At 39.4% G+C, this 15,616-nt stretch overlaps 1 protein-coding gene across 1 annotated transcript in view; it reads left to right on the top strand.

The window, feature by feature from the left end:
• cnksr2a (connector enhancer of kinase suppressor of Ras 2a) overlaps positions 1-15,616 on the top strand; it is a gene marked incomplete at both ends in the record, with an annotated part of 58,301 nt that overhangs the window by 39,642 nt on the left and 3,043 nt on the right. The window contains 10 exons of the mRNA XM_083935731.1: positions 2,145-2,196; positions 4,516-4,691; positions 5,053-5,126; positions 5,249-5,320; positions 7,445-7,512; positions 7,615-7,712; positions 8,279-8,497; positions 12,251-12,392; positions 13,197-13,427; positions 15,144-15,331. Of these exons, the coding sequence (XP_083791857.1) occupies positions 2,145-2,196; positions 4,516-4,691; positions 5,053-5,126; positions 5,249-5,320; positions 7,445-7,512; positions 7,615-7,712; positions 8,279-8,497; positions 12,251-12,392; positions 13,197-13,427; positions 15,144-15,331 (1,320 nt within the window). The remainder of the gene's footprint in view (positions 1-2,144; positions 2,197-4,515; positions 4,692-5,052; positions 5,127-5,248; positions 5,321-7,444; positions 7,513-7,614; positions 7,713-8,278; positions 8,498-12,250; positions 12,393-13,196; positions 13,428-15,143; positions 15,332-15,616) is intronic.

Raw genomic sequence — 15,616 nt, 5'->3', positions numbered from 1 at the left:
GCCAAGGTGTTTTTGTAAACAAAGAAGATTAAACATACAGCTTTAGACCTGCTGGTTGGCCATAGACCTTTTAACATGGGGTCCAAAGAGGAATCACTTACTTTTGGAGGAACTGCAGTGGCATCCAACTTCTCATCTACCTCTCAGCAAGAAACCCTTTAAAGAAAGTCTGAGGAAAAAAACAGGCGTACTGACCACATCTTGTAACTAACAGGAGAGCTCTGGGAAGCTCTTGGCACCAAATATGTTGTCAAAAATTGATAACGTAAGAGCACTACTGGCACTTGAAAGGTAAAAAGTACAGTTCATTCTCGTTGCAGATAGTAGCTTCAAGATTGTGTTCTTTAGTTGCATAATATGGATCATACAAGGTTATGAAACTCCTCTGACTTCCCCCTCAAGTGAAAACTAGTGAAATGAGTTAACACTCTGCTTCCTCTTTGATTTCTTTGGAAGCAGCCAGGAAACATTTGAGCTTTTATGATGAAAAAGTGCTGTAGTCAAGTGTGATATGAGCAAATGCTGACTCGTTATTACCCCCTGTCACTTCCATGACATCTGTCCACCCTGCCTGTCCATCTGAGCTCATTGCTTTCAAGTCCAGACAGTCCATTTGGCCGCTGGTGACCTTACACATCTTGACAGCATCTCTTTGCAAATGAAGTGTGTTTCCATGTGTGTGTGCCTACAGTGCACGTGGATGCTGTGATGGCAGATGGTGTGTCAGTGGGTGTGGGCGGGCCAGTGTCATCTGTCTTGCTGAGCGTGGGGCTGTGAATGGCCGAGCACCGGGCTCTGACATGTGTAATATCGTGACATCAGAGCTGATGTGGCGCCCCATCTGACCTGTTTGGAGAGGTCACATCACAAATATGCTGAATGTTAAATAAATCAGAGGTGTTTGCAGAGGAGTTGAAGGGACAGGTGCGTCAAAACTCCTTTTTCTTCGAGTCAACACTCTGTAAGTGAACACACAGACATGAAACACGTATTCTTATATCCGCTGTGATTTACACTTTCTGAACCAGACCGTCCTCACCAAAAAAATTGCCAAGTAGATCATCTTTGCAAGCAGCTTAAGAACCCCTATTTACATCTGTTGTTAGGCTGGGACCTCTGGTGGCCTTACTAATTATGTCAGGAGAAAACGAGGAGGTCAGGTCACATAGTATAAAGAGCAACATCATCCACGTAGTGAGGTGGAGGGATCTGTCAAACAAAAACGGGACTGTTATGTCAAGTTATGTAATGTACTTAAGTTACTAATGGTACTTAAGTGACTTTCAGTTACTTAAAAACATGCTTTTTTAATAAAACAATCCTTGTAGTAGTTTTGTTGCCTAATACTTACTGTTTCTGTTTTGGTGTTAACTATAATTGCGGTGTAAAATCATCCCACGGTTTTTTTTCGGCAAATTTGGTCATCAAATAAGCCATAGAGACAATTTTTTTTGTGTATGAATGATTAATGGAGAAATCCGTTAGCTGCACCAGGCTAATTAATGTTAGCTAACAGCCGGCCACTGCAAGTGTTGTAGCGACTCTACCGGATTTCTCCATTAATTGTTCATACGCAAGAAAAATGGTCTCAATCGCTTATTTGATGACCAAATTTGCAGAAAAAGACCCGGGGATGATTTTACACTGAAACGCTTTACGCTTTGATGGTGCCAGTTTAATATAATGTGAACAAACACAGGAGACTGGGGCTCAGGTTTTAGCCCATAGCTACATTGCCATAACAAGACCTCTTTTAGATGTTTGTCCTTCACATTAGTCTTACTGAAATTTTCAGTTCAATCCCAAAGGCCCCTGAGCTCTATTTTCTCTCATTTCCTGCATCACCTGGATGTCCTTTTGTGCCACTCCTCCCTCCCTGTCCCTTTGTTCTATGTTTAGAGGTGTGAGAGTTGCTGAAGTCCTCCATGAGATCATCAAGTGCATGAGTGTGAGAGAGAGATAATAAGGGAAAGAGAGTTTCCCTTTGTATTCAAATGTCTCTTGCCTCTTCTCCTCCTTGCTCACTAGGATCTGTCATCTTTTATATCCCGGGATTATTTGCAGCAAACAAAGGCCACTGATTCATCCTGACAGCCTGCTCTCTCCACATCTCACCCTCCCTCTTCTTCTCTTCTTTCCAACAGACATACCAGCAGTCCTCCTCTCTGCAGTCAAAGAACAGAAAGAAGAATAAAGGTAAAAGTAAAGAAGCCACCTATACGCTTTCTTGCCATCACAGTCCAACACTTGCTACTCATTCACTCTCTCAGGAATGCAGAGCTAACGGACAAAAATCTGAGAGCTGCTGCTTCCGTTGAAGCGACTATCTCAGTAATACTTTTTTCCAGATCTGTAATTTGCAAACAAAAAAAAGGTATTTCATTACTAAATTTAGGCAAAATTTTAAGTATTGTGTTTAGAAGCTGATCCAGAATAATTTCCATTAAATAACAAGGTCCATTTTAACCCACATACATATCCATTCATTATTCTATGATTATCAGAAACATAATTATCCATTGTGTACTCGCCTGTAGACAAATATCCCACCCAGAGATAATTCAAGACACAAAAATATTCTGCTTTGCATAATTATTTGAGTCTGATACGGTTCGTTCAGAATCTATTTAAATGCAAATATTGCTAATTTCTTCTCTGCAGAATGCAAGAAGTCTCCTACTTCAATAAAAAGTCAATTTTAAACCACTCAAATAGTTTTGCATGTGCAGCTGACCTGCTGAGCTGTTCTCAAATGACTCTTATGGTTGTAACTAATTGGAAATTACTGTTTTGGAAATGCTCTACTGAACATAGTGTCTGCATTTTCTCTCATGTTCTGTTTTCATTTTTATATGCTACCTCTGGGCAATCTGCTTAACTCTTCCAGTGGTATCTGGTATCACTGCTATGCTGATGATGTGCAGCTTTATATCAGTTAAAACCAATATCCTCAATAACCTTACCACCCTTCATGACTACCTTGCTTCTACAAAATGGATATATAAAACTTTTTTTTAGTCATCAGACATATTTTCCAGGCATTTTATTCAAAGTATTAGTCTATTCCATGATACATAGGGCTGGTACTAGAGTTTATATTTACTTATTACTTTTTTTTTTTATTTGATAATATACTCTGAAATGTATTGTGAGCATAAGGCCTGTAACTACTGACTATTATTGACTATTATTTGTGTTGATTATTGTAATTTTAATCTATCAGATGGCCCAAAAAAGTGACAAATGGCCCTGACAATATCCCAAAGATGACCGACCAACCATCAGAAACTTACATTGACATAAAACAGATAAAGGATGTGAAACTTCACATTTTGTAATTGTTTGTAATAATTATTAATTTCAGCACTTGGCAGTTTTGCCGTCATACTAGTGGGTTTGGGGCTTGGCACTTTATGTTACTGTAGTGTAATTTCTTTGTAGAGCATTTTTCACATGCATATATTTGGTATTTTTCTTTTCAGATGATTTGTATCTTTTAAGTGTTTATGGAAATGTTAAATCCTTCTGATTCCTCTAGTTGAGATGATTTTACTCCCTATTTGTTTTTGGTCCAACTCCCTGGTATCACTTGCTTTGCCTCTTTGACCAAATCTTTATTTTTCCTTCCACCACACTAGTGAGGATCAACATGTTGGAAGTGATTTTCTTTCACTTGTTTCACCATCTGCCGCTGAGAGAAGCTCTGAAAGCTTAAGCTCCATCTGCACTTTTTTTCCCGAGCGACAGCTTTGTTTGTTTACAGCAATTAAACCGAAGTTTCAAAATGAATGTGATAATAATGATTTACTGGCCCCCTTATCGAAAAAAAGTAATGAAATAGAAGTCATTACTTTCCAGGCTGTAGGTGGTGATGGTATCAGGCCTTTAGCATGGAGCTGCTGCAAAGAAAAATAATTGAAAATAACATTTTTGTACATTTTTGGAATGTATACTCCCCTCTATATTGGAGAATATAACTTACTAATTATCTGGAGGGTCTGTCTAGACTTCAAACCTTTTCATACTACATGTTTGAGCTTTAGTTTTCTTGTGTGGAGACTTGTTTCCTTTAAAGATATACTGCACCTTGCACTTTCTATTGCTGCAGAAATAAATGGAATATTGAACTGCATTCCCCTTTTAAAGACGTAAGACTTTTGATACAGCTCAATTAAAGTTTCTCGGCGGCCCCTTGACTGGGAGCCAAGTTTCCTCGGTAATCTCTAACGAGGAGCCTGTCTGTGCTTTTATGCCAGAACGAAAAAGCAATTTTTATTAAACACCTCTTACCGCAGTGCAGCAGCATTCTGTTGAATCCAGAGGCTGAACCTTTGCCAAGAATTATTGCGACATTAGGATGTGGCATTTGTGATGCTTTTATTCACAGGACTGGGGAAAGAGTGAGCACTTTACAAGCACTTTAAAGTAAATGTGCTTGTAACGCATGTTTTAGTTTTAGTTTTTTAGATTTATAGTCCCTCTGTCTTCCTTCATGTTTCCTCTGTGTTGTTCCAGGACGAAGTTTGGCCTCCCTGAGTCGGAGGCGTGTTTCCTGCAAGGCGCTGGGCAGAGGAGACTGTGAGGGCTGGCTGTGGAGAAAGAGAGATGCAAAGGGTTACTTTTCTCAGAAATGGAAGAAGTACTGGTTTGTTCTGAAGGACAACTGCCTGTACTGGTACATCAATGAGGAGGTAAGTCTCTTTCTCTGATTTTTATTGATACTAATCATAATTGTGCTGTAACATAATAGGAAAGTTTTTTTAAATAGTTATGTTGCTGCTCTGTGACAAAGACAAAGGGAGAGAACATTGTGCAGTAGTTACCCTGAAGTCAAGCTTTACACTAGAACATTACAGTTACAGGATGAGCCAGGAAGGGTAGTAAAAGAGATTTCAGCCTGATTTCAGCTTAGAAGTATAAGTTCTCTGAAGTCTTTGTGGTTTTTAGCCATGTCACGGGCTTGGTATAAAAAACTGAAATATCTCAGACTATTAAAATGAATTCCGTATAATGTAACTTTCTCCCTCTTGACATTCTTTATTCATGCTTCAGGATGAGAAGGCAGAAGGTTTCGTCAGTCTTCCAGAGTTTAAGATCGACCGGGCCAGTGAATGTCGCAAGAAGTAGTAAGTGCACGGAGGAAACAGCCTGTTGCATATTCATGTGTTTACACTCCAGTTTAAATGCTCTTATGTTTATATTTTTTCTTGCAAAAATAACTCCCTCTGTCCCCTCCGTGTCTCTCAAGTGCTTTCAAAGCATGTCACCCCAAGGTCAAGAGTTTCTATTTCGCAGCAGATGGAGTGGATGACATGAACAGGTAAAGCAGCGTGTGCTAAACACAGATGAAGGTTATGCAGAAGGGAAAAAACTCCCTGCTGGGTGGCAAGAGTGCAGCTTCCTGTTTACGTTCCCCAAAGCACAAAGGAAATATGTTTTTCATTTGATGATTTAAAAAAGGCGTGCCCTTATTAAGGCAGTGACGAGTATGAAAAATATATTTCCACAGAGGCTCAACCTGTGCAGAGGCTCTCCAAACTGTGCTGTCATTTAAAAAAAGTGTCTCTTTACTGCAGAAAATGTTGTTAAAACATTTAAGATAGTTCATTTTGCTGTTTTCAATTGAATTTTAAAATAAAAATACTAAAGAAATTACTAACCTAAAAGGTTGAATTGCAGTGGAACCAAGGCTTTTTTTTTTTTTATGTTTTTTGAGTCTTAAAGCCCTTTCTAAATTACTTATTTACTTATATTCCTTATATCATTTGACATTTTGGGAAACCACAATTTATTTTATTTTACACTTTGGGTTACAGATTACAATATGTAATTTTCTGCTGCTATTGTGTCTCCCAATCAAAACAATAACAAAATACAGAGTTTGGTGATGGAGGAGAGTGGGATCATGGAAATTATCCACAGAGGTCTCCTCCTCTCCAAAATAATGGGGCCATATTTATCAAGCTTCTTAGAATTACTCCTAAGAACTCTGCTAAGAGTTGACTGATGAGTAAAAAAATTCTTCGCAGAAAGCTGCACGGAAAAGTTAGTTATCAAGCGTCTTACTCAGACTTTCAGCGAAGTGTAGGACTGAATATTAAGTGTCACTCTCAGAGCAGAATTATGACATTACTATGTGCCGTAAACGGAATATTAGGTGATGTCATTTCTGTGTCCATAGAAACGACCAATCATGGAAGGGAACCCTTCGTCTAAGAATAAAGAAATATCTTAGAAATATTTAAGTGGACAAAGGGAGTGTATATTTTGACAATAATCTACAAAATAATACAAAAACAAACAATATTGGCAATGGCTCAAAAATGAATGTTTCCTTTTCTTTCCAATTCATTAATTAGGCAACTAATTTGAAACTGGTGTGGGTGGCTCTATATATACTAGTTCTGCTGTGAAAGCTCTGCTGCGTGATGTTGCTGATGAGATGACGCCCCTTATTAAATCTGTGACATATATAATACCCGCTCTGTCTAAACGATAGCGCTTGATCAGCTGCTCGTCATCAAACAAAGCCAGGACATCCTTCCGCTCCCTGAACGTTCGCGCACGTCTCTTACGCCTCAGTGCCATCCCCTGCTGGCAACTCCTAACCACTTAGGACACCTCTGGAGGTCTGATTCTTAGACCTAAGAAAGTTAATAAATAGCTTTTATTCTTAAGTTTGAGAGTATGACTAAATTTCGCAAATTCTCAGGACTTAAGTTTAAAATGAAACTCTAAGATGCTTGATAAATACGGCCCCAGGTTATTAAAACTGGAAGAAACACTGACTTAAGTTGTTTCACATTAATGAAAAAATCAGTGTTTCTCTGTAGAGGAGCTGCAAGTAGAGCTGCCGCAAACGTTTGCTGAGCTTGTTTCTCTGATAACAGACGTCCGGCGACTAAAATCCTTTGGTTCTGGTTAAAATATATTGCTCAAAACAACTAAGACCTAATGAGTGTATCATAGAAATGTGGTTTAAAACTGGATTAAAAGTAAATTTATGACAGCTATTGGCAGACGACCACAACACTGACGCATGCACAACGGGGATATGAAGCCATTCCTAGACAACCAAATGTCACTGAATAAAACAATTTATAGGTTATAACAATCTATAACATTTAAACATTGTTGGAAACATTGTACATACACAGCTCAACAAAATATAAAAAGGGTTTAGTAGTTTTTGGACATTTTAATGTGGAAATATTTCACATTATAGCTTTAAACAAACAATCAAAGAAACTATAATGTGTGTACTGTTTTTGTTACCTTTGGACAGAGCCAGGCTAGCTGTTTACTCATCTAGTCTTTTATGCTAAACTAAGCTAACCAGTCCCCAGATATGAGTGGTATCGATCTCGTCATTGAACTCTATGCAACAAAGTAACAAACTCTTAAACTGCATTCACTGTAGCTGTGTGTTCCTCCCCTCTGTAAGATGGCTGAGTCGTCTCAACATGGCCGCAGTGGGCTACGCAGAGCGAGAGAGGATACGCCAGGAGCAGGGTGAGGGTATACCTATTGCACCTATACAATGTATAGTATTCATAGATGGAGGTGTTTCTATGTGATGGTGTTTCCAACTGTGCGTGTGTGGGTTTAATGCAGATTACTGGAGTGAGAGTGAACATGAAGATGACACCACCTCCAGCCCCAAACAGGACAGTCCCCCACCTCCATACGATACATACCCACGGCCTCCATCAGTGAGTCACGCACGCACGCACGCGCACACACACACACACACACACACACACACACACACACACACACACACACACACGACTCTATTAAACACTCATATGAAGTACACGCTGTACTTGAAGGCAAATATCACGCTTGGTGCTCTTCCACAGTCCATTTTAACAGATAACATTATTGCAAATGTAGCCTACAGGGAGTGTTGGGCCTAAATTTGGTATAATTAATGCTATAATTGGCTCTCACGCTGCTTTGCTCCACATTGAATGTCTTGTATTTTTGTCGCCTAGGATTAAATGAAAAGCTAAAACAACAGCTATTACATCACTGTTTTATTTTTAAAAAAATCACCAGATACACAGGTGAGAAAATAATAATGAAACTTCTTGTAATAAAGAGTCTTTGCCTTTTCTACAAACACGTCCAAACATTCATAACTTCTTCTTTGTCTCCCTGTGTCTTACTTTCTCCCTGGCGAACATGTTCAGTCACCACCCTGCTTCCTCGCCAGATGAAATCCTTTTTTAAAGTGTGATGATACAATCGAATAACATTTTTTCTCCCCAATCAGATGAGCGCCTACTTGGAGGGCCGGACCACTCGACTATCTTCCACAGAGACGTCTCGTTCTCGCTCTTCCCAGGAGGACTTCCTTTGCGGCGAGCCCCCCGCAGTGGCTGCAGAGCCGCAGTACCATCCGGGGCCTCTAGGGGGAGGCACCACACACAGTGGGAGGAAACCTGGGGGCAGCAGCAGCAGCGACGTGCAGTACAGATGTGACCCTGTAGAGGTGTGTGTCACATCTCATCAAGTGAAGGCCGGCTTTACATTTATTTAACTAAGAATATTAATGGTATAATTGTATAAATATGTTCATCAGCAACTTTTCCATGACTAAGATGAGACGGCGAAAAGATCAAATTTTTCATGAAATACGTTTGACTAAATTCATAAAAAATAACTAGAAAAAAAGACTACATTCACCGAAATGTTCAATATAATCTAATAACGATAGGGATATTATATAAATATGTATAAATATGATAAAGCTAACATGGACACTTGACACAGGACTAACACCTTAACACTTGCTTATAGAGAGCAAACATTTTGACTAAAATGTAACGAGCTTTCATCGCCTAAAACCATTAAGTTTAAAAAGACTAAAACATGACTGAAACTAATAAGCATTTTTATCTAAATCTAAAATAACAAATTTAACACAGGTCAACATATAGTTGCTTATCACCTTGTTCATAGAATGAGACTCCTTATTTTGGATTGATTGAGTTTTTAGGCTGATATGTCAAATTTTCACACAGTGTCATGTCATAATGTAACTGGCTCATAATTAGCTGATTATATCCACCCTACCAGTAGGGACTCTGGATTTAAATTACCATAAAAATGATTATCATGGCTTTTGTTTCAGACAAAATGTATATTTTCAAGTTTATCTATGAAGCACATTTCGGCGACAAGGCAATTCAAAGCGCTCCTAAAAGGGAGTAGAAAATAAAAAATGACATGGCATAAAATACAAGAATAAAAGTATCAGTTCAAGAAATAAGTCATTATTTTAATTTAATACAACATGAAAGTCTCCAGCCTCGATGTAAAAGAACTGAGGGTTTTAGAGTTCTTCCAGATTTGTAGTGTCGGATGTGATGTATGTTTGAAGTTGAGTTCCTTTGTAAAAACAGGTCAAAATCTTTGTAAAAATGAATAAACTATGATTGCACAATAAAAAAAGAAAAACATGATTTATGAAAAAAAGACAGCGGCCTCTCTCTCTAAACAACCAAACATGAATCTGATCTGATGTTCCCTGGACAGAAAACAAAAAAATAAACATGTTTTAGTAAAATAAATAAAAAATGGAAAACATCTGTTTTTGCAAATGAACCCTTCACTGGAGAATTTTTATGCATCATGTGTTATTTATTCCCATATGATTCTTTAAATTTAGGTCAAGAGTTTTTAAAAAATCTAATTATACTACAATATGCAGTTTAAAAGGTTTAAGACTCTTAACTTTTAATTATTTTCATGGTAAGTGAAGTGAAGCAGCCACATCAGAATATTATCAGTTGTGTTGAATACATTTACTACTAATAAGCTGTTATGATCTGTAAAAGTGAGTTCCTCCACAAAGAATCATGCAAGAGCACCACTTTAAATCTTGTGTTTACCAGAGAGGTGCTGCACTAAATGCTACATCCTCACCTGCAAATTATCATACTGGCGATATGCTCAGCGTGCCCGATGGGTCTAACAGTTATGCAGTCTCATAGACTGTATGAAAAAGGGAGGACATAGCATCTCCATCGGGGTCCCTTCTTTCAACTTGATCCAATCACATTCGCCTCTGGGAGCTGCCATCTTGTCAGAGTTTGACTCCTCCTCATTTTCGCTGACCAAAAAGGGCATTGATGTGATGTTGGGGGGAGGCTGACGTTTACATTTTACAATTAGCCACATTAGCTCCACTGCCCGGGAGCTAGGCTAACAGAACACGCTGCTAGATAAACGGGATGAGGAGTCAATGCTGAGATTATTTTCTAGGACTGGGAGGGAACGGGAGTCATTTTTTAAATTTTGTAACAAGAACGTGATTTATTGGGTAGAGACTGACACTGCGCTTCGTGTCTCTAGCAGAGATTACAACGGCTCCGGGGTCAAGTGCAGGCATCATTTATGATCTATGATTTAAACTGATATTCAACACAGTACCATGCTCATAGACTGTAAAACACAGACCCTCACGGACTGAATCCTCCCACTGCTCCAGATTAGCATCTAGTGTATGTGCCAGAGATAGCAGGTTGTACTGCAAGTTGTGGTGCAAGTGCGGCTAATTAAATAGCATAACAAATCTAACGTTAACACGGTGTGTTCCTAAACCATCTGTTTGTACAGTTGATGGCAGAGCAAACCATCTTGTCACTTATGGAAACACCACCACAAAAATGACTGAAGTCCAGGTCGAGATGACGGAGTTAGCATGCTAATCCTGACAACTAGCCTCCAATGAGAAATGAGGGCCAGAGGCTAGCTGTCACTCAAGAGGCTGCACCCCTAATTCATAATTTTCAACCTCCAATAAAAAAAAACTAGCCTAGTGCAAAAAAATTCACCCCCCTCAGTGTTGTCATGGAGATATGACCTAAACATACAGACTAGAATGTTTTTTTGTACCAGGCCATAAACAGGTTTAATGATGCCGTGAAAACGGCCTGTTTATCATGGGGGTCAATGAGAAACTGCTCTATTGTGCAAACTACTCTTAGTGGCCACTCAGAGAACTGCAGTTTTGGGCACTTCTGTATTGGATCAACCAGGAAGTCGCTGTGGTGGGGGCTTGTGCAGTCTAGGGCTTTTATTGTGAAAGGTAAGAATGGAAGGAGTGGCTGATTTGCCAAGATCGAAAGGAGCAATGTTTGCCATCTTCAACGGGATCAGGCGTGTCGCTAGCTAGTGAAAACATTCGGGGCTGTAGTCCAGAAGTCCTTTTCAGACGGGGGTTGGGGGGTTTCTCCCCTGAGAAATTTTTGAAATTGGGCTGATGAACATTGAGAAGGAGAGGAAAGACCAATGGTCATGTGTGACTCCTGTCGGGGCAGGCCTACTGAGTAGGTTCAGGTTTCTGTTAAGGACAGGAAAGGTCAGCACGGACCCCAGCAGCAGAATGAGACATCAGCCTACAGCCTCAGAAACACTGACATGCACCGACCTGATGTCAAGTGGACCGGGTTGAATCCACTGCAGGTCTCCAGAAACTGTGCAAACTAGAAGACATCACTGCTCCGACGGACGTTTTCTCTCCAGACCAGTGTTTGGGTTTAACCAGTGACCCTCCACCAGCCACGTTCCTGTCAGCCTGGTGTAGTAAAACATATCTCAAAGTATCTCCTTTTATACAATCTATGAGTGTCTCTCTTAAAAAAACATAATCCTGTTTTCATCATCTGCAGTCACTGCTGAAAGTCTCCAGTTAACAGTCCGCCGTTAAACCGAAACACCGTCACTCAAGACTGCTTTAAGTTTGATTCTGAAGTTATCAAGTCAGTCTGCTTTAAGTTTGATTCTGAAGTTATCAAGTCCGTCTGCTTTAAGTTGGATTCTGAAGTTATCAAGTCAGTCTGCTTTAAGTTGGATTCTGAAGTTATCACTTGTCAGTTTGAACACGTCAGAATTTTGTGGTTTTCACTGCAACAATGTTGCATCTGTTGCTGCTGGTAATGCAACCACATAAAAGTCTACTATACTGCGCTATTTAAATCATCATTATGTTTGATTAGACGACTAATCAGCTCAGAGCTCTATAAAATACATATAATCCACAACCTGTCTAACATCTGGTTGATCAGAAAACTCACCCAAAAATATGTAAGCATGTATAAAGTCATGTTATATTCATGCAACTAACCTGTACGGATTACAATGTTGGCTTTATGTGCTTGTATGACCATGTTGCAAAAGTTCTTGTTGTTACTTCCTGATTCCTGATCCTGTGTTGTCATATCTGTTCTCACATCTGTAGTATCGATCCAGTCCTGCAGGGGGCAGCAGTGATACGGGGTCTCCAGGCCGCTCTTCTTCATCTCAGAGACGTTCCTGGCAGGATCTGATCGAGACCCCGTTGACGGAGGCTGGACTGCACTACCTTCAAACTGGACCACTAGGTAACCCACAGATATACCAGATGCTTTGTGGAGCCAACCAGCTGATGACTACATAATGCAACAACACACTGTCCAAAGGTTTTTCCCTGTCGGCTCAAGTGTACAAACCGTTACTGCAGTGATTGCATTCCAAACACTACTACATGTAGCTACATATGTCAGGGAAAGCTGTCCTCTTGGTTGCAGATGTTCATTTCTCTACTGAAACATGCCCGGTTGTGTTTTTTTTTTTTTTTTTAAAGCCTCGTTGGTGATTATTCATGGTAGAAAGTGCCGCTTTACTCCGTTATAGTCATTCTCCCGACTGCAATGACAGACAGCAAAGAGACATTAAGATCGCAGATGCAGAAGATTTATAAATGCTGACCAATCAGAGCGGACTTGGCTTTTTCAGGAGGAGGTCTTAAAGAGACAGGCGCTAAAGCAGAGTGTTTCAGACAGACGGTGAATAGGTATATTCAGACAGACTGACTGAGACAAATGATGTGTTTTTTGAACATTAAAGCATGTAAACATATCCTAGTAAAAACTCAAAATGCAAGGATGAGGCTGAAATGAGCAGAATATGTCCTTTTTAAAAACATTATGTTAGTCATTCTTACGATTCTGCACCAAATGTATCAATAGAGAGGTTTAGGTTGGATAGTGCATAGTTGTTTCTATGCTATTTTATTGTTATATCTTTTAATTCATGCCTGTTGCAAGTGTATTTGTGTATTAGATTTTCTGTTAAAAATGAAAGATGTGGTCAATAGTTGCTCATAAAATGCAAAGTGTTTATTATTCCTTGTCTTGACGTTACAGAGGACGCCGTCTTTGCTGAGCCCGGTCCGGGCGGCGGCAGCAGCACTATGATGGCCGGAGCCGTTTATACTCTTCCTGCACAGAGGAATGTCCCGTTGCCTATGGCGATGCAGAGGCTGATTCCTATGGCAACCCAGGGAGGGAAACCCCGCAGCTTCACACTGCCACGAGACAGCAACCTACACACACTCCTCACGGCCCCTGCGAAAGAAGAACAGCAAACACACAATGGTGAGTTTAGGCAGGGAAATGAATTTACTGTGAGACACGTGCAATCATACAAGAGGAGACAGAATACATGGAGCCTTCATCAATACATAAATAAATATGGCTATGAAATAAATACATTTGATCCTGACAATGAATCCTGAAATAATTAAATTATGCCATAAATATATGTATATAAAGAATAAATTAAGTTTATTGAATTAATTAAATCAACTTATATTTTATGGCAATAGAAAATAAAAGCCCCCTGAAACAAATTACTATAGAAATATGACATCTGACATATGGCATATGACAATTATGACAAATAATGAATTAAGTTTGATTCTGAAGTTATGAATTACAAATTTAAACATGTCATTTTTAAATACCTATTTATTTATTTGAATTATCATTGACTCATTTATATTTTTACTGTTGCATTTATTTATTTCAGGATTTATTCCATATCCATACTTATTTCTTTATTTCATATGCACATTTATGTACTCATTTATTTAACATAGACTTAAATGGCCTTCTACAAGGTTAGAACAGAAAAGAGAAACTGTGTCTCCCATTGAATGGCAGCCACCAGAGAGCTTTTTTTTGAAGGTGAAGACATTGACGTCATGTGCCAGAAATAAAAAGGCTCTCAGGCAGACACATTTCCATTTAAATCATCACGAGTATGGAGTAGTGTAACACACACTCTAATAATACGGCGATCCAATGAGGCTAATGAGACCACGGTGCACTGGTTGCCAAGGTGAGCCCAGCGACACATGGAAAGAAAAGTGCCAAACAAAAATAGTAAACAATGAAATAGGATAACCATATAAATTCTCATTTAATCCGTCAAGAGAAGGAAATAAAACTGCCAAAGTGGGGAGGACATCCCTGAGGCTGAAGGGAAGGAGAGAGCAGGATTTATCAACATTAATAATACAAGTCAGTATATTGTGAAGTGGAAGTGTGGAGGTGTGTGCGGCTGTCCTCCAGTGGTGGCTCTGAAATAAAACTCAGTGTAATCCGATTTTTTGACAGCTCTTTAGCCTTTAGCTCCCAATCATTTGACAGCAGTCAATGAAAGGGCAAAGGAGGATTTAACCCTTTGAACCCCAAACTTTCTGAGCGTGTTTTTATTTTATTTGTTCTGTCACATTTTGACACTGTGGGCTCATTTTTCACTGCATTATACATTCTAACACCTCTATGGAAACAGCACAATCATGGCTAGAAATGCCTTTGTTAAACGTAAAATGCCATAAATCAAAACAAAACAGAAAAATCTATTTTTCCAAGTGCACACAAGTGTTACCAGTGTTGGAAAAAAAGGCTCCACATACTAAATATGTTTAACTGCTTTCATTTTTATATCTCCTGTCCTCTCTGCTCTGTGTAAAGAGTCGGAATTTCACTAAATTTTTATCCCATCACTGTTGCTCTCAGCTGAGTCACTCATGACTTCCTTGTTGCATAGAAGAGTGCATAACTTAAGTTTTTTTTTTTTTTACAGGATCTGGTTCTTGCAAACGGTTAATTTTTAGGCTTAGATTCGGTTCCTTTTCCCACGTAAAACATGATGCATTCAAGGACCGGTGGTAAAGTTGATAATCTGACAGTAAACAATAATCAATAATTGGCCATTTGGTAAAGAAAACATTCTTCTCAAACCCGCCGGTGGGTTATGGAGTTCGGAGGCTTCCTCATTAAGTGTGTAACTGTCTTTCTGTGAAGGCGGCAGCGAGGGTGCATCCCTGGGCGACCTGTTCCGTGCGTGTGAGTCGGGTGGGGTGTGTCCCCTGGGTCGTGGGTCGGACACCAAAGGTCAATCAGAGTGCAGGCAGTCCTTCCTACGACGTGCCGCCGACCCTCAGCTCAACGAGCGTCTGCACCGCCTCCGCATACTGACCTCCACGCTGAAGGTTGGTTCGTGCACAAAGACACACGTGCAGGAAATATACAGGTATAGATTTGCTATCATGAACACATAAAAACACTAGTATACCAATCCAAGAATTCAGGAGATTTCATTTTTTTATGAGACAGTTTTCTTGATTTTTGTATTTCATAATAAACATTTTTTTCCAGTAATGTTTTTTTTTTTTAATTATTTATTAATTAAAGTTATAATCCTTAAGATCTTCATCTTGATGGTATCAACAAGTGCTTTTTAAAACAACACACTTGTTGCATGGCTACTTTATCAG

This window comes from Echiichthys vipera (genome assembly GCF_963691815.1).
Source record: "Echiichthys vipera genome assembly, chromosome: 21".
Classification (NCBI taxonomy): domain Eukaryota; kingdom Metazoa; phylum Chordata; class Actinopteri; order Perciformes; family Trachinidae; genus Echiichthys; species Echiichthys vipera.
This window is presented reverse-complemented; position numbering and strand designations above follow the sequence as displayed.